Below are 18,898 nucleotides of genomic sequence, written 5' to 3' on the forward strand. Positions count from 1 at the left end.
TTGCTTTTTTGTTTTGATTTGTGTTAAGACAGAGTCTCAAGAACTTCCTAAGGGGCTAGTGCTGGCCTCCAACTCCTGACCTTTTGTTTTAGCCTCCTAAATGCTGGGATTACATGTGTGCACCACCATGCTTGGCTTAAATGAGATCTTGACTGCTGGGCTAAGTGCTTACATCCAGTCCTGTAGATAAAGGGAGCTACCCATGGTCTTTAAGCAGGGTATGCATCTATTATCAAGGCTATTTTATTGCATTGTGTTATTACTGTGTGTGTGTGTGTGTGTGTGTGTGTGTGTGTGTGTGTGTGTGTTCATACATCAAAGATAAGGGGCCATACATGGGTCATCTTTACATCCACAGCATATTTTGCTACATTCAGTACATGACTCCTGAATGGATGCATGGGTGGGTCAGTAAATGGGTAAAGGCATGGATGGATGGACGGGTGGATGGATGGGTGAATTTTGAAGATGGGTGAAATTTGGGAAGTTATCAATGAACACTGGAAAGCCTAGAAACACTAGGTAGAATTGACAGTTGAGGAAGTAAAAATAATAATAAACTCTAATTGTTGATACACTGCAGATGCAAACAAAGCAGGTCCCAGTCCTCTGGGCATGCTTCCTCCTGTGGAATCTCTACATCGCCTCCTCCCAGGTGGTTTACCCTGGAATCCAGGCGAGGATCACTCAGCGTGCACTAGACTATGGTGAGTTGGGTACATTCAGAAGTCAGACTATACATGCCCAAGATGTGGCCTGTGGTCCAAACCAGTGGTTTGTGTGTAACTGGGTCTGAAATAAACTCTCAGTGGGATCATCTAATAACTCTTTATGAAGATGTCCCAAACAACTGGGGAAAAAAGTGTTACTAACAAAGAGACACCCTAGTGGAAGACATATTCAAGCCTAAAGATGTTCTCTCTCTCCTCTCTCTCTCTCTCTCTCTCTCTCTCTCTCTCTCTCTCTCTCTCTCTCTCCCACATATATCAGGGCTCTACCTAAAAATGCATTAGAAAGGATGTCATGGTCCACTCCTTTAGTCCCAACACACCAGAGGCAGAGGAAGGAGAGGATTTCTGTGTCTTTGAGAACAGCCTGGTCTACATAGCAATGTCTAGGCTAGGCAAGACTACATAGTAAGAGCCTGCCTCAAAAACAGGAAGGAGCCTGGGGTCCTCTAAATCATATACCAAGTTTATTGTGGGTCATTGTGATTCATTCTTAAGGGGATTCATCATATTTATTAGATGTTCAAAGGGATATTAGACCGAGAGAATAATGGACACTACTTTTAGAGGGCCTTTGTAAGACATGAAACACAAAAATGTCAGAATGTGATTTTATTGATCTAATCTAAGGCAAGGTGCAGAGGATCTTGGCTGCAAAATCAAAGAATATAGACCTCTTTTACTCCTGTCACATTTCGCCTCAAATTATCTGAATGTAGCTCACCAGGTCTCTACCAATTCTTTTTTTTTTTTTTTTTAATATATTTAATTGAAATCAAATTGCATCATTTTCCCTTTCCTTGCTCCAGGCCTTCCTAGCTTTCTTCTCTCACACCTCACCCCCCGACACACACACATACCTACACACACTCTCCCAAGTTGATATCCTCTTTAAAAATGTTTAAAAAGAAACAGGGCAAGAAGGTATCCTTAAAGTAATACACAACAGATCGCTTAGGCCTTTAGAGGCAGATGAGTAGGCCATAAGCTACAGTACACAATGAATGTGCTTAGTAAAGGACAAGTTCAGAACCTCTTTGAACATAAGCAGCCAATCCGAGCACTATCGGTTTAACCAGAACACCTCTACATCTAACCAAGAATGACTCTCGTGCGATATCAGAAGAGAAATAATCAGAATGAAGGGGGGAAGAGGAAAGGAAGAGAAAGATGAGCTGGTTTGGGCAACACCTTCTCTTTTCTCCAGTAGTTCATGGGGCACAGAAAGCCTGAAGTTAACCCATGATGTGTAATTGTTGTATGAACAATATTATAAATATAAAGAGGAACTAGGAATAGGACTGTGCCTTCGTGTAAGCATCTAGTTACTGTGTTGATATGTCTCTGTGTGTAGAAAGTGCATGTCAGAAATAGGTATCTTGTAATAGTCTTAAAGTGGCCATTCCACCTTGTAAGTCAGTCACAGCACTTAACAGATTTGAAGTTCACCGCCATGGGTGTGGTGTCAGTTCTACCCTTTTCCTCCGGGCACGGCCTTGGGCAAGTAGGTTTTCTCACCTGGAAAAAGAGGTGGTGAGTAGTTGGTCCCTACACCTTTAACGGCAGGAGAACCAAGTGAGCTTACCTATGGAAATGCAGGATGGAGCCGTGGATTTCAGAAGGCCCTGGAGTCAGAATGGCCTCAGCATCTACCATGCCAGGCTACCAATATGCTTCATGGGCCTTATGTATAAAGGTTTCCAACTGAGAGCTCTAGGAAGAAGCTGATGCCATTTCACAGAAAGAGACTCCACAATGTCAGGTGATTACAGCTGCTGCAAGTTCAAGAATATACAAGCTACTTCATGCCCGGAAGTCAGAGCTTCACACCATTTCTAGGGTCTTTCTCTAACTCTCACATTCTTCCTTTTGTGATGCTCTTGAGCATTGCAAAGAGATAATACAGATATCCCATTTATGGCTGGGCATTCAGTCGTCTCTTATTCCATTTAGCAAAACAACTCTCTCACTAGGACTTATGACCTTCCCAGCCATGGGCTTTTGGTCAGGTTTACAGTATGTCATATGAACTCCTCCCTATGGACGAGGGGAGGAAATCCAATCAGAGAGTGGTTAGTTACCCTTCAACAGACTTGTCACCACCGCATCAATGGGATCATCTTGCCTGACTGGTTGGTATTGTTTCACACAGGGTTCACAGTTGGGTACAACTGTTGGAAATTCACCCCAGCTGTCTATAGATAGAGTACCTTCTGGCACTATGAGAGCTAGCCAGCTGGGAGAAAGTTTCCAGCCAAGTTCTCACTTGGTTTTTCTATGTCCCGACCAAAGCACACAGTGTCTTCAGCAATAAGGTCTCACTATCTGGTTCTGTGAGCACTTATGAGAAATAACAATAGCCTGCATGGTTTTTGAAGAACTTGGGTGACCTCCCTGACCGAACATGGAGAAATATTTCCAAACGGGCAAGGTCCATCTCACCCTACAACATATGTTGACATTTCTGCTCCTAGTGCCTCAAGCCCTGCCTGATGACATTCACTGGCCCGTGGGCAAGTCACTAACTGTCTCTGAGCCTAGGCTGCCTCCCTTGTGGAGCTGGGACAATGCCTATATCACCAAATTGTTTTGAGACTTGAAGAAAAGAACTTATGCAGAGTGTGGACAGTCTTGACACATACAGGCATCCCATTCGAATGAACTTTTATTAGTTTAACCTCATCAGTTATATGCCTCCATATTTTTTTTAAACAAAACCACCATCAAAGCCAACTAAGCAACAAGATTAAAATAAAAGATTACAAGCACCATAACACCAAACTTCAAAATGCACTACAAAACACCACTAACCCGAACAGCATGACCCCGCTATAACAGCTAACACATAATGCCTCCATATTTTTACAGAGCATGATTTGTTGTGCTCATGGTTAGCGTCTCTGCGGGATGTTGATCCAAGAGGAGGTAGCGACAGTGGTACCCACCTCTCTCGGCTGTGGTACGACGTGAGTTAATTCACATGTATGAAGCCCTGAGAACGGCACCTAGTGACAACATGCCTAGTAAAAATTATTGACTGTCCCTTTCATATGTGTGAGTAGATCCCTTTCTGGTGACTCCTAATCCCAAGTCACAGGTGAGGAAAGTGGGGCCGAGTCACACAAGCTAATAAATGAGGGTGTCAGGGCTCATGCCTGAGATCTTCAAGACTGCCTTTGGTTCTTATCCTCACTTCCCTCATATTCTGTCTTTACATCCCCACACTACAGCAGTATCCACAGCATTTATAGGATTCCTCCTCTCCGGGGGGGGGGGGTTGGGTTCAGGGGGACGAACTTTAAAGCAAAGTAAGGGAGTAAGGCAAGGTTGCATTCATTTAATTTAAATTTGTATTACATTTATTATTTATTGTGCATGCACATACACACATGTGCGTAGGTACATGTGCCATGGTGCACATGAGGAGGTCAGAGGACAATTTGTTTTTTTGTGTGGATTCTGGGGGTTGAACTCATCTCAGAAGATTTGATAGCAGACCTCTTTACCTGCTGAGCCACTTAGCCAGCCCTGGAAGTTACTTATATCAAGCTCTTTTTGCCCCTCACAAGACCAGAGACATGTGTTTCCTGGATTCTTCCATGCAAATCAATTAGCTGGCTGCTCCTGAACAAAATGGAAGCAGTGCTTGGTCACCCCATCCCAGTATGGGGGGGTCCTTTGGAGAATCTGTGACTCCTTTCCACTAACAAATGAAATACTGTAGGTACACACCCGCTCACCATCTTTTATTAGAATCTCAGCTGTTCAGTAGTTCCCTAAGCCCCATGAAACTTTCACCAAAACATCTGAGTTTCAAAGAATCTGAAAAGAAAGAAAGGAAAATTTACTTTGTGAAATTGGTCAGATTTCTGGAGCCAAGTTGCTCAAAGTTGGCACCTAGCTCCCCAGAACCCACACTTTCTTAGGCAACGAGTAACAGTGCTCATATCTGCAAGATGTACCTGGCAACAAGTGTAGCACCCTTTGAAGAATACCTTTCGGTGTTGCCATCACAGCCCTGGCCATGTAATGAAAACTTCTCCTCATGTTAGCCCTGTGGTCTCACCTCTCTCAAGACTAGAGTTTCCCTGTGTGAAGCAGAGACAACACCCCCCTTTCGTAGGGCTTCCGTCTTCTTAGCCCACATCAGCTCTGACTCAGTGCTTGCCTCTGTAGGATCAGAGGTATTATGTCACTCTCATCTTCCTTGTGATCAACAAGCACTTCCTGGTTCCATCACAGGTCTTCAGATTGGGGTGAAGATGATGAAGCAAATGGCAAAGGATATTGTCATCCCGGATGTGAAAGGCTCTGAGTCTCTCGAGTTTCTCAAGATTGACTACGTAAAGTACAACTTCTCAAAGTAAGGGAGTGGAGTGCGTTGTCTTACATCCCAAAGGGGCTCAAAACCAGCAGAGACATTCACGGCAGCACCTATCTCCTTGGCCTTTTTGTCTGCTTCTGACTTCTGAGTTCTGACTTCCATTCTCAAGTGTGCCTCATGGCCCCACAGAGCAAGTGTGGTTCCAGCCATCTGATATGTATTCCGTAAAGCTGAAATGGGGAGAGTCTCTCAGTTCATTTTAACATGTCCAAGGTTTTGTCTGAGGCTCTACCTAACCAACATTCCATCTAGACAGCAATAGTCACATGTCCAGAGATGTTTAGGGAAGGCGAAATGGATGTTCTGATGACAACTGGGATCCAATAAGATCAGAAAAGAAGGGAGAAGGATGTGTTTGCTGAACTTGAGATCCATCTAAAAGGGGAGCTTTCCTGTAGAGTTATATAACGTCATGAGTCACCACTTGCACCCAGTGCTTTTTCATTTGCCTTTTGCTCTCACCCTTTCAGGAAGAATCTCCCTGATATCAATAATAACCTTTTATAAAATAAGAAGGTAGTTGGCCGGGTGGTGGTGGTGGTGGTGGTGCACGCCTTTAATCCCAGCACCCGGGAGGCAGAGGCAGGTGGATCACTGTGAGTTCGAGGCCAGCCTGGTCTACAAAGGGAGTCCAGGACAGCCAAGGCTACACAGAGAAACCCTATCTCAAAAAACAAAAACAAAACAAAACAAAAAAAATCAGAAGGTATCTCTGTTGCAGAGGAGATGGTACCAGGAAATGTTCCTGTAAATTCCCTCGCCTGCAGAAAGCCAGCTGTTGGGCAAGTGTTTATTAAACAGTTGCTTCACACAGGGCTTTGTTCTAGACCCCGTTCTAGTGAATGCAGGTGTCTGCCCTCACCCTTAATGTTTTGTGGAAGAGACGGGCATTGCATTTGTAAGGATAGCCATTTAGCTACAATGGTAATGACACAGCATAGAAGTACATGGAGAGCTATATAGTAACGAGTGCTGTGAAGATGAGGGGATACTGGGGCTCGTATGCTGGTACGAGTAGATGGATCGATATAGTTTCAACCCTCTGCTCTCCAAACCACAGACACTGGTCATTCATGACTAGTGAGTATCTGAAATGACTTGTGTAACACAGAAACTACACTTTTACTCACTTAGTTTTACTTAATAAAAAAAACCTGGCTCATAGCCAACCATAGTGGTACACGCTTATAATTGCAGTACTACATAAACCGGGTGTGCTGGCACACGCCTGCACTTGGGAGATGGAGGCAGGAAGAACGGGAGTTCAAGGTCATCCTTAGCTATGTGTCAAAGTCAGGGACAAAAACTAAGACCAACAAAAGACTGGGAAATAAATGGGTAGACAGCTTCAGCGTTGCTGATTATCTGGGAGAACATGTAACAGTCCACACTGAGCATGGCTCTTCCCACCTTAGCCAACCTAGTCCAGAAACTTTCTAAGAGGCACAGCCAGAGGTTTGCCTCCCAGACGAGTCTAGATCTCAGCAAACTGAAAAGCAGCATTAACCACCACAGTATGGATTCTACTTCTTAGCCTCCTTCCTGAGAAAGTACAATCCACAGGTAACGTGTACATGGGCGTTTCCCTGTGCCACTGCTTATATGACGGAAACAGTGTAGAGAGGGTTTGGGAGTATTCTGTAGTAATTACAAAGAATAGATTAGCTAAGTGTTGTGACTCACATCTCTAATCTCAGCACTCAGGAAGCAGAGGCAGGCAGATCTCTGGGAGTTCAAGTCCAGCCTTGTCTACATAGTAAGTTCCAGGACAGCCAGGCTACATAGAGAGAATCTGTGTGTGTGTGTGTGTGTGTGTGTGTGTGTGTGTGTGTGTGTGTGTGTGTGTGTGTGAGAGAGAGAGAGAGAGGGAGAGAGAGAGAGAGAGGTAAACCTAAAGGTGTCAACTGGTCATATTTCCAAAACACATTAAATGAATCTCTGCTATTCCCTTCTTAAAGTGAACCTGGGATGCCTGACAGAGGACAGATAGGAGACATGAACAACAGGAAAGGAAACAGCAGCCTCATTTACCAGCTAGCACATGTAGGTTCTAGACTTTTCCCAGTCTCCGTTCAGAGCAGCGCCTTGCTCTTGTGCAGCAACTAGCCATGGGTGAACTCAACGTCCTTTTCCCCCCCAGCCTCCCCGTGGGTAGCACTTCGATCAAAGAGCCATTGACTGAAAGAGGGTCAGTATCTTGCTTGATTGAGGTTGTACAGCTGGTAGCTCGAGTCCAGGCCACGTGCTCATTATATGGTACACGGAGTGGCGTGGGCTCAGGGATTAGGAGGAGTCTGAAGTCAGATTGACAGAGTGTATTAGATCTGGTTCTATCACCCGCTTATGTATAACTTCATAGGCTTTTCTTATCTTCTCATCCCTGAACTGGAGCTTACACACAGAAACACACACACACACACACACACACACACACACACACACACACACACACACACACACACCAAGCGCTTGGGAATCACTTAAACAACAATGATTTGTTGACTCTGTTTTTTTAGCAACTAAACTTTATTATACAACCCAACTAGCTTATGCAAGAAGGAAAAAGGTTAAAGGGACAGAAGAGTGAACCTCCTTCCGGTAGCCGTTCCACGGGACGGGTCCTTAGGTGTCTCTCTGACCCGCGTGCTGGTCCAGCTGGTCCGCTGCTCTCCCGCACGCTCTCCCTGCAGCCGACTTTGTTATTTTCTCTTCCCCAACTGCCTGAGTCACGTGGGAAGGACCGGCTCCTTCTCCCGGTGAGGGTCCATTAGAAAGATAATAGTCCAGGTGGGGTTCCCAGGTCTGCTTCCTGAATTCCAGACCCAGGATGGCTCCACTCAGTCTGTCACAAGGTATTCATGGGGAGCCCCAAGGGTAAAGCCCGCCAAGACTGCTCCCACCTGTGACAAGGCCTATTCTTTCCCACGATGATTGTCCTTGTGCACGCCCCAAGGGTAAAGCCCGCCAAGACTGCTCCCACCTGTGACAAGGCCTATTCTTTCCCACAATGATTGTCCTTGTGCACGTATGCTCTATCTTCGTGGACTACAGGCAAACCCACCGCCTTACAGGTTCCTGGGACGACCTATTTGACGGTTCAGGGAATCTTACAGGAAGCCAGCTCTTCAGCTGCTTAGCAAGGGAAAGTACTTGCCATATGGGGCACCTGGAAACAGAAAGAGGAAGGCATATTTTTATTGTCCCCATGAGGGAAGTGGGGGACACAGCTGACAAATATGTCAAAGGCGTGGTAGTGTATATGACAGTCCCCTCAGGGGTGAACAGATGTTTCATCAAAATAACTGATGTCATCCCCTTTAAGGAACGCTGAAACTGGTATTAAAAAAAATAATAATAATGGCAGTGTTGTACTGTTTTTGTTTTTAGAGAAACCCAAAGGGCTGAGGAGATGCCTCAGTGGGCAAGAGTACTTGCTACAAAAGTGTGAGGGGCCTGATTCAAATTTCAAGCATCCACATAAAAAGTGGGCTGGGTTTTATAGATCTGTTACCCAAACATGGCAGGCACCAGAGACAGGAGAATTACTGGGCTTTGCTGGCCACCAGCCTACCTCCAACTCCCAGGGAGTAAGATGGAAAATGGCAGGAGAGACCATCTGAGTCTTCCTCTGGCCTCAGTGTGCATACATGCATGTGCATGCATAACACACACACACACACACACCAAAACAAAAAAGAAATTTGAGAAATAGATTATTTGAATATTTACAAATTTAGTTCTAAACTTGATTATGTCCTCTCTCAGCTAGATCTCAAGGGCTTCTTGCTAAGTTAAGAGGGTTTAGGAGGCTGGGCCCAGATCCCGGACTAGAGACCTGGGAGAGTTCCTTCTCCGCAGAAATTTGCAATCTCAGGGCAGGCCCCTCATTCCTAATTCTGCTCGCCTTAGCCATGTCCAGAAGGGTTGCCCTCACTTTCCTGGTTCTTGTTTCACAGCATAAAAATCAATGCCTTCTCATTGCCGAATGCCTCGCTGGCCTTTGTGCCTGGGGTAGGAATCCGAGCACTGAGCAACCACGCCACGGCCAACATCAGCACCAACTGGGAAGTCAGGGCTCCACTTTTGTGAGTATCCCACGCATCCCAGCACTGTTCTGGGGGAAATGGAGACAAATCCGCTGCCGTTTTCAACTTAGGCTTCTTTTCCTCTGCATACTTACTCCAGAGAGAGCTGACTCAGGAAACCCCTGTTTAGAAGAGAGGTGGAGGAAAGGCACACTCCCAGAAGAGCAGAGCAAAGGAGCATTTAAATTTTCCTAAAAGCCTGCATCGTGGCACACACCATTAGTCCCAACGCTAGGGAGGTGGGCTCTATGAGTTTCAGGCTAGCCTGGTCTTCAAAGTTAGGACACCCTGGGCTACACAGTGAGACTGGGTTTTTAAATCACTAGAAAGTAAACAAACAAGCAAGCAAGCAAGCGAGCAAGCAAGCAAACCGCCTAAGAACTGGAGACCTGACTGGGAGAGAAATCCCCATATGGTCACTGACCTGAACCAGAAGTCTAGAGCATTTCCCTATCTGCAAGTTCAATTGATGGGAAACGAAGCTTCCTGTCTCACACGGAGGTTGGAGGATCATATTTAGCTTGAGCTCCCACTCTTCACCAATCAAAAGGTCCCTGTGCCCTCAGACAGACAGAAGACAAAAAAAAAAAAAAAAACTTGAAGCCAGGTCAACCCCTGTAATTCAAATACTTGAGAGACTGAGGCAAGGAGACTGCTGCTAATTTGAGGCCAGCTTTGGCTATGCAGTGAGTTCTTGGCCACCTGGGTTACAGAATGAGATCGTGTTTGAAAGAGGATAAAAAGAGAAAGGAGGAGAGGATAGGGAGGAAGGGAAGGAAGGGAAGAAGAACAGAAAGAGGCTAGCTGGGAGAGGTGGATCCGTGGGTAAGAATACCAGCTGTTCTTGCAGAGAGCCTGAGGTTCAATTCCCAGCGCCCACATTGGATGGGTGACAACTGCCTGTAACTCCCGTTCCAGAGTTCCTGTGCCTTCGTGTGGCCTTCTGAGCCACCTGCATGCACATGGTTGGAATAAATAAATAAAAAGAAAGAAGAAAGAAGGAGAAAGGAAAAGGGGGGGGGGGGTGAGAGAGACAGACAGAGACAGAGATACAGAAAGAGAGAGGAGAAGTTGAACTCAAGATATATTTACAAACCAACCTCTAATGACATGTCATTGACCCAGTGTAACAGTTTGGTCTGTCCTGGTTGACACCTCAAAGTAACACATTCAACCACTCACAAGGCTGCTTACTCTACAACCATTTACTGAGTGTCTGTGTACCATTCTCCCAGTGTAAAAGATTGCAGATAAATAGCATGTGCCACCAAAGACAGCGCAGATCTGTGTCCTTCCTCGCTTCTTTGGTGGTTTAGCAGCCATGTGTCAGGGGAATAATTCTGGGTAGGGCCCTGGGCAAAATCTTAAGTAACACATGATCCACTGCCTCAAGGCTTCCCCACATGCTAAGCATCACTCCCCCATGTCCACTCCACCTAAGTAAGGTGTCTGGCCCTGGGGTTCCCTCTCGAAATGAATATTCAATGTAAAGGGTGCTAGGCCTTTGCTCTGCCACAGCAGCACCGAGCACTGGGGCACCAAGTAAGTACTCACCACCTCCTTTGCTCAGTAAGCACTCATTTAGCACATAGGGGGCTCCTGAGAGTGTTGCAGACAGGCATCCGGGACCCAGGTACAAGCACAATAAGGTCCTTGTCCCCAAAGAGCTTAGCAAACACATCTCTATGTGTGCCCAGACTTGGCTAACTTCTCCCTTTCTCTCCGTACAGCCACGACATGGGAGCTGCCGATCTGTATCTCTCTGGAATCTACTTTACTGGTATCATTGTCCCCACCCGGAATGACCTCGGTCATCCAGCCCTGGAACTCCAAGACTGCCATGCCCAAGTGAGCCATGCCCACGTCTCATTTTCTGGAGGCCTCAGGTGAGCGACAACGTCATAGTAGAGAGGCCTAGCACTGAGCCAGAGCTTTGGGCTGCCACTCAGAGAAGTTTCCCACCGGTGTCTCCTGGTCCCTGATAAGCTCCCTTTTTCTTTTCATCCCCCTAGTGTTCTGTATAACTCCTTTGCTGAGCCCATGGAGAAACCCATTTTGAAGAATTTAAACGAAATGGTGAGTGTTCAGAGGTTAGAAAGCCGCTGTCAGCTGGTATCAGCAGGCCTATCGTACCTTAATAAATATTTTATCATAAACAGTTATTGAGCCCTAACTCTAAGCTAAGCACCACCCAAGACTTTAATTTATGCTCTTGTATGGAATTTAAGAGTTTCTCATGGCTCAAGCATTGTGGCAGGAGACACAGAGATGAATAAATAAAGCTATATTCCTTTCTTAGAGTTTGCCATCATAGGATCGACAAGTATTTTGTTCCTAATGATGGCCCGGCTAAACTAGGGACTGCAGAGATCAAATGAAAGAAACAAGTATTAGTCGATTTGGGGAAAAAAAACAAAACAAACAAACTTAGGCTTGGGAAGCAATAACCAAACCAGGGCTTGAATTTACTACACGGTCCCATGACTGAGCTGAGGGAATGTAGAGAACAGGAAAAATTCCTGAGAGACAGAAATGTTCTTTAGGGAGCCAGGCCTTGAAATATAAATAATATTTGGGTAGGAACATTCTAAAGGCAGAATAAGTTAGGTGGCCTTCTAAAACATTAAGTGTCCTGATTCCAGAAGCTGGGGCTTGAAGGAGGGATGGGAGGAACTGGCCATGCTCTCTCTATTCTCACCCTACCCATCCTGAACACCTTTCTTATTTTCTGGAGGAGCTAAGGATGGGGGGTGAAGAAAAGAAGTGGAAAAGAAAGACAAGGAGAGAGCTTGGTGCCATCATGATCCCAGTGCTTAGCTCTGTGCCTGATAGACAGCAGGTGTTTAATGGTGGTCCGTGAGGAAGTCAGCATGCACACCAAAGCAGGGAACAGCATGCCCAGGCGGACTGTAGAGCTGGGCAAGGCACACTCAAGCGATATGGCCTTCTTCTATGGCCATCTGCAAGGGAATGTAGACCCTGAAAAGGAACTTGCAAATAGTGATGGAAACAGAATGTGGTCATTTGGCCCCTTATAGCAGGTCAGTGAATATGGGTTAGGGGTTTGGACTATGGCTCAGTTGGTAGAGTGCTCAGTTTGTAGCATGCACAAAGCCATGGGTTTGGTCCCCAGTCAGGGGAGGTGGAAAGAGGAGGATCAGAACTTCAAGGCTGTTTACACAGCTTGTAGCATAGTAAGTTTGAAACTAGCCTGGGCTACATGAGGTCTTATCTCAACAAAGGCAGCAATGGGCTCACCAAATACAGAGACTGCGCTCGGCAGCATTCTATAGACTATTTCAGTTTCTCCTCCCAAGTCGACGAGGTACATGTCATAATCACCCCCGTGTTGCAGATGAGGGAACTGAGTTCAGAGAGTGAAAGTAAGTGGCCAGCGGTTTCCACTCCAGGGGCCTGGCTGCCTAGCCTCTGCTAAAACCGCCATGTTGCATGAACATTGATGAGCACGTGGCTGACACATCCGTATTTGAACTTGACGGTTTCTCTCTGGAATCTGCTTCACTGGCATCCACCCCTTTCCGAAATGCATGCATAAACTGGATGTAGTGAGGCACGGCTGTATCATAAGTTCAAGGTCAGCTTAGCAGAAGCATCATGCATTTGTGGTCATGTCAGACTACATAGCAAATCCAAAGGTCAACAAGAGTTACATGTGGCCATGTCCCAGGGAAAGGAGAAGGAGAGGGAGCAATAGAGTCCTAAGTAGATTGCTAATCTCACGCCTTCTTCAATTAGCCCAGGTGAAAGTGAAGATTTCAACCGAAGAGACTCCAGGCAGGACTTAGGGCTGATGCAATGGGAGGCAGGGGCACCCGGGCAGGAATGACACAGCTGCTTTGGGAGCAGGTTCCTCGGGTGTGACGCCAACAGCACGGCCAGAGCACATGCCTTAACATGTCCAGAGAGAAAAGTAAAGCTCTTTTATGGGGCTAATCGGGTGTGGTTTCAGTTGTTATGAAGCTCAACCAAGCACTCAGTGACACACTGCCCATACCTGTGGAGGCTGAAGACCAAGGGCATCAGCTAACTTAAAGGGGCATTGCCATGGCCACAGGGGTAATGTCTCATAAGCAGAAGGCTTTTTTCAATACGGTAACATGGCTTTTCACATTTTCTTTCGGTCCAGCTCTGTCCCATTGCCATCAGTGAGATGGAAATGCTCAATGTCAACCTTAGTGCACTGGAGGGTGAGTCTTGGAACTGTCTTCTGGATGGGTCTCGATCAGCCTCAAACCTTACCAAGGTTTTTGCTTTGCTTTGCTTTGCTTTGGATATTTGGTTATTTTGGCAATAGACTACACATTTATCACTCTGCTTTTTTTTTTTTTTTCTGCCTGAAAATGAAAGTCTGAGAATTCTATATATACTGGACAAGCCCTGTCATAGCACACATACTCCATGGCTACTAACCAGCTCTGTTATTGGCGCAGGGAGGTGGCTCAGGAGAATAAACAGGGGAGCTAGGAAGAAAAACCTTTCCCTGGCTCTAATCCAAGATGGCCACTAAATCATCTTCCTGACCAGGTTATCTGCCTAGCCTTCGCTAACCCCTTCAGGGGTTGCCTTCGGTATTATCGGGCCCACACGTCGGTACTTGGCCCATCTCTACCTCTCTCCACTTCATCTCTTGCCTGTTCCTTCTCTAGCAGTCAAACTGCTTCTTTTAAATTATTTTTAATTTTTTAATCTTTTTTTTTAATTATTATTATATATACAGTGCTCAGCAGATCATATTATAGATGGTTGTGAGCCACCGTGTGGTTGCTGGGAATTGAACTCAGGACCTCTGGAAGAGCAGTAGGTGCTCTTAACCACTGAGCCATCTCTCCAGCCCCAAACTGCTTCTACTTCCCTTCTCCCACCTTTTTGAAGAGACCCTCCCTTCCACAGCCCACCCTCTTGTTTGCCACTTTACACAAGTCTGCTTCGCATCCCATCCGTTTTCTCTCTGAGGGTGTACGCAGTGTTGATCTTGGTGCTGGAGACACACGAAACCTAGGAGACAGAACTCCCACTTTCATGGGACTACACGAAGGGAGCAGTAAACAAGCAAGTAAAACCCGTATTAGGGAAATTAAGAGCGATAAGGGAAAAAGGGCGGGGCTGAAGAGGAGCTTCTGTTTTAGACGGTATGACTAGGAAACGCACCGCTGAGCAGGTGACATTAAAGGAAGAGCCTGAAGGGACTTGGAAGTGAGCTGTTCTCAATCTAGATTGTCTTGGTCCTTTTCCTGTGGCTGTGATAGAATACCAGAATCTAAGTGAATTATAAACAACAGAAAGGTTTTGATCCATGGGTCTAAAGACTGAAAAGGCCAAGATTAAGGAATTATACCCGGTGAGGGTTTCCATGCTGAGTCACAACATGGCAGAATGGTAAGTGAGTGCTCATGAGACAGAGAAGAAATCAAGTCAAATAGTAATGACCTCACTCTCATAGTCATGGACTATTCCAGAGGGCACTGCCCCATGGCCCAGTCACCTCTTAAAGTACCACTTCCCAATACCCATCATATTGGTAATTAAATTTAAGTGTGAGTTTTAGAGGGGTGTTCAAATCATAGCTTGCATGAAGAACAGTCAGGTAGAATAGGTCACATGCTCAAAGACCCCGAGGCAGGAATATACTGAGTGGATTGGTGGGACTATGAGACCTTCTAGGACAAGAAGAAAGGCACGTTTGAGGGGAGTTTAAGAAGTGAGTTTGCAGATAGGGGAGAGGGTGTCTAGACTTGTCAGACACTGAAGAGTCTGTCTCTTAGTCTGAAACAGTCACTCTGGTGCCCCAGGATATAATAGGAAGGAGGAAAGAGGTGGCATCAGGGAGACTGTTTAGCAGAGTAGAGCAGTGACCCATATAAGCAAGGATTGCAGCTAGCCTGGTGGAGTGACAGAGAGAGAGGACCTGTTCCTATTCTGAACATACCTTACAAGTAGACAACACTAAGGGCCAACAGGTCAAATATGAGTTAGCAGAGTATTCAGGTGGGGGGTGACCTCAGGTTTTCATCCTGAGCCAGAAGAAAACTTTGTGGTCAGATCATCAGATCAGCTTCAGGAATGTTCTTCCTGTACTGGGTAATAATTTCCTGGTCATGTGTCTCCTCTCCTCCTCCAGACTCTGAGTTCATTGGGGACAGGAGTTTCGCTCTAACAGCAGGCATGGGCCAATAAAAACTAAATTGATGAAGGGATAAAAAGACTTGGGCAGTGGGACGGAAGATGGATGAGTGCATAGAGAGGAAGTGAGTGGATTAGAAGGAAGGAAAGGAAAGGATGCAAAGAGGGAAGAACTGGGCTGTGTACCTGGAGCTAGCGTCTGCATCCCCAGGCCTCAGGGACTTCCCTGTAAGGAATCCCTGTCCTCACACTCTCAGGATATATTTAGGTTGAGCACTTTAAGAGTATTTAAAAAGCTACACCTGGCCAGGCGTGCTGGCGCACACCTTTAATCCCAGCACTTGGGAGGCAGAGGCAGGTGGATCCTGCTGTGAGTTCAAGGCCAGCCTGGTCTACAGAGTGAGTCTAGGACAGCCAAGGCTACACAGAGAAACCCTGTCTCGAAAAAACAAACAAACAAACAAACAAACAAAGAAGCTATACCTAAGACTGGAAGCATGGCCCAGCAGCTAAGAGCACTGGTTGCTCTTTGAAAAGGATTCAGGTTTCTTTCTCCGCATCTACAGCTGTTGGCACAGAACCAACTGTAAGTCCAGTCCCAGGAATTCTGATACCCTCATCTGGCCTCCATGGCCACCTGCACACATGCGGTACACATACAGACAAGCAGGCACTCCCATTCACAGAAATAAGAATAAATTGTAATTTTATTTTTGTTTTTCCAAGACAGGGTTTCTCTGTGTAGCCTTGGCTGTCCTGGACTCACTTTGTAGACCAGGCTGGCCACAGACTCACAGAGATCTGCCTGCCTCTGCCTTCTTGAGTGCTGGGATAACAGGTGTGTGCCACCATGCCTGGAAATTTGTAAAAAAAAAATTTCAAAGCCATAGTGACATATGATGACACTATGCTTTTATTAACTTAAGCATAGCCACTTCATCTCTTCCTGCTTCTCGTCCCCATCTGAGGTACAAACCAAACATGATATTTAAGAAAGTATTCTTTCATGATATTCTGGTGACCCTTGGGTACTTTCCTCTAGAAACTGGAAGAAGAAGCCTTCAGACCAGAGTACAGAGTAGTCAGCAAAGCAGCTCTCCCACGCCAAATCAGAACCCAAGTGCTGCACTGAGCTCATCTCAGGCATGACATCTTTCCCCCCAGGGAGCCTGCTCACTGTTGCCCATCCAATGCCAGGAGAAGATTCTCTGGTGATCACTGGATAAGGCACTGGTCTATGAATATATCCAAAATCATTAAGAGTCATTTTATTGCTACTATTTTTTTTTAGACCAGTAGTGTTTGGTTTCACCCTAGGTCTCTGGGCTATCTAATCTCTGGTTCTTAGTTACCCACGCAATGTCAAGTATGGGTTCCAACTCCTTAAGTGGGCCTTAAGTCAAATCAGACATTGGTTGGCTACTCCCACAAGATCTATGCCTCCATTGCCCTAGCATAATTTGTAAGCCAGACAAATTATAGGCCAAAGGTTTCGTGGCTAGGTCGGTCTTTATGTTACCCTTCTGGTAGCATGCAGAGGACCTTCCTACACCATAAACATTAAAACATAGATCTAAAGGCTCCATGTAGGCACCAGCTCAGTTTCTCCATGTTCAATGAGTTGTGTGGGTATTGTCCTCAGCAGTGGGACTAGGTCGTCAGTTTTTGGAGAGCAACCCAGCATTGTCTTAGGAACAGCCCGCGTTGTCTGGGAATTTCAATAGATCCCTGTAAAATGATTATTAATAGAGATATAAGTGCGCAAAACTCAGTAAGATAGAAGTTTATCTTTAGCCGGCTAGTTATCCAAATAACACAGAGAGGCTATGTTTTATTTAATTAGCCTTGAGCACAATACTGAGCAATTATTTCTCCATCCTAAACTTCCAAGTTAGTCTCCCTTCCTCCCAGCCAAAGTCTCCACCATACTTACAGTTTTTGTCCTTTCCTTGCCTGGCTCCATGTCTCTTTTTCTGAAGTGTCCTGGACCTCTCCTTGTGCCTCAAGCCCCACTTCTCTCTTTTTCTTCCAATGTTACATCGTATTCTCTCTATTGCTCAGCACTGACCGGTCAGCATTTATTGGTAAAACAGAGACCAGATGGTGACCATGTTTGCACAAATGTGAGACAGGAGATATTTAGAATAATCATTACAATCCCATGTCCAGATTGAAACCCGGTAGTATGATAGAGAATTGGCATTTGAATGAACAAGGGTCAACTTTACACAATGCACAATAGCATTATGCTAACAGGACCCCCTTTGGCCAACAACTCAACTGAATGCAACCCAGGCCCACTACTAGAGGTCTCATTTAGTGATGAAATGGCCACTTATGAATCCATATCCCCATTATTAGGAGACCTCATTAAGATCATCTTCATATGGTTTAGGAAGTTTCCAATGGACTAGTTTCAATAGTATCCCTCAAATACCCCTCAATGATGTCTCCTCTCTCTCCCTCCCTCCCTCCCTCCCTCCCTCTCTCCTCTCTGTCTCTCTCTGTCTCTCTCTCTCTGAATTCTCTCTCTCTCTCTACCTCATTGTCCCTCTGGCTGTCCACCACACACTCCTGTTCCCACCCCCACCTTTCTCTAGTTTATTCATAAATATCTACTGTATTTCTCCCTCCCAGGAGGTCCATGTGCCTGCCCTAAACCTTCTTCTAGACATGGTCTACTGACTGTAGCTTAGTTTTTTTTTTTATATGTAACAGCTAATATCCACTTATACGAAAATATGTATCATATTTATCTTAGTCTGGTTTACCTCACTTGGGATGATTTTTTTTTTCTAGTTTCATCCATTGCCTGAAAATTTCATGATGACATTTTAATAGATGAGTAAATGCTTCATTGCGTAAACATTGTATAAAAATGTGTACCACATTTTTGTTTATCCATTCTTCTGTGAAGGGGCATCTAGGTTGTTCTCAGTTTCTGGATATTATGAAAAAACGCAATAAACATGGTTGAGAAAGTGTCCTTGTGATAGAATGGAACATTCTTTCAATATATGCTCAAGAGTTGTATATCTGGGTCTTGAGGTAAATCAAGTCTCAATTTACTGAGGAACAACCAAATTGATTTAGTAGCTGTACAAGTTTGCACTCCTATCAGCAATAGAGGAGTGCTCCCTTTGCTCCACATCCTCTCCTGCGTGAGCTGTCACTTGTGTTATTGATCTTAGGCATTCTGACAGATATAAAATGGAATCTCAAAGTAGATTTGATTTGCATTTCCCTGATGGCTAAGGATGTTGAACATTTGTTTTTCAACTATTTGAAATTCCTCTATTAAGAACTCTCTTTTTCTATCTGTATTCTTCCCCTTTGTGGGGGGATGGGGAAGACACATGTAACCCTGGCTGTCCGTAACTTCATTTGTAGACTAGGATGTCTTTGAACTCAGAGATCCACCTGCCTTTGCCTGCTAAGTGCTGGGATTAAAGACATGACCCATAATGCCCTGCTACCTGTTCCCCATCTTTAATTAGATTATTTGATTTTGTGATATGTAGTTTCTTGAGTTCTTTATATATTTTGATATTAGTCCTCTG

The 18,898-nt window shown here is 45.3% G+C and overlaps 1 protein-coding gene across 1 annotated transcript in view; it reads left to right on the top strand.

The window, feature by feature from the left end:
- Positions 1-580: 580 nt before the first annotated feature.
- Bpifc (BPI fold containing family C) overlaps positions 581-18,898 on the top strand; it is a 45,876-nt gene continuing 27,558 nt past the window's right edge. Inside the window, exons 1-6 of the mRNA XM_051139865.1 lie at positions 581-707; positions 4,971-5,091; positions 9,069-9,197; positions 10,928-11,083; positions 11,210-11,273; positions 13,345-13,405. Of these exons, the coding sequence (XP_050995822.1) occupies positions 584-707; positions 4,971-5,091; positions 9,069-9,197; positions 10,928-11,083; positions 11,210-11,273; positions 13,345-13,405 (655 nt within the window). The 5' untranslated portion in view covers positions 581-583. The remainder of the gene's footprint in view (positions 708-4,970; positions 5,092-9,068; positions 9,198-10,927; positions 11,084-11,209; positions 11,274-13,344; positions 13,406-18,898) is intronic.

Source organism: Acomys russatus, chromosome 31, assembly GCF_903995435.1.
Source record: "Acomys russatus chromosome 31, mAcoRus1.1, whole genome shotgun sequence".
Classification (NCBI taxonomy): domain Eukaryota; kingdom Metazoa; phylum Chordata; class Mammalia; order Rodentia; family Muridae; genus Acomys; species Acomys russatus.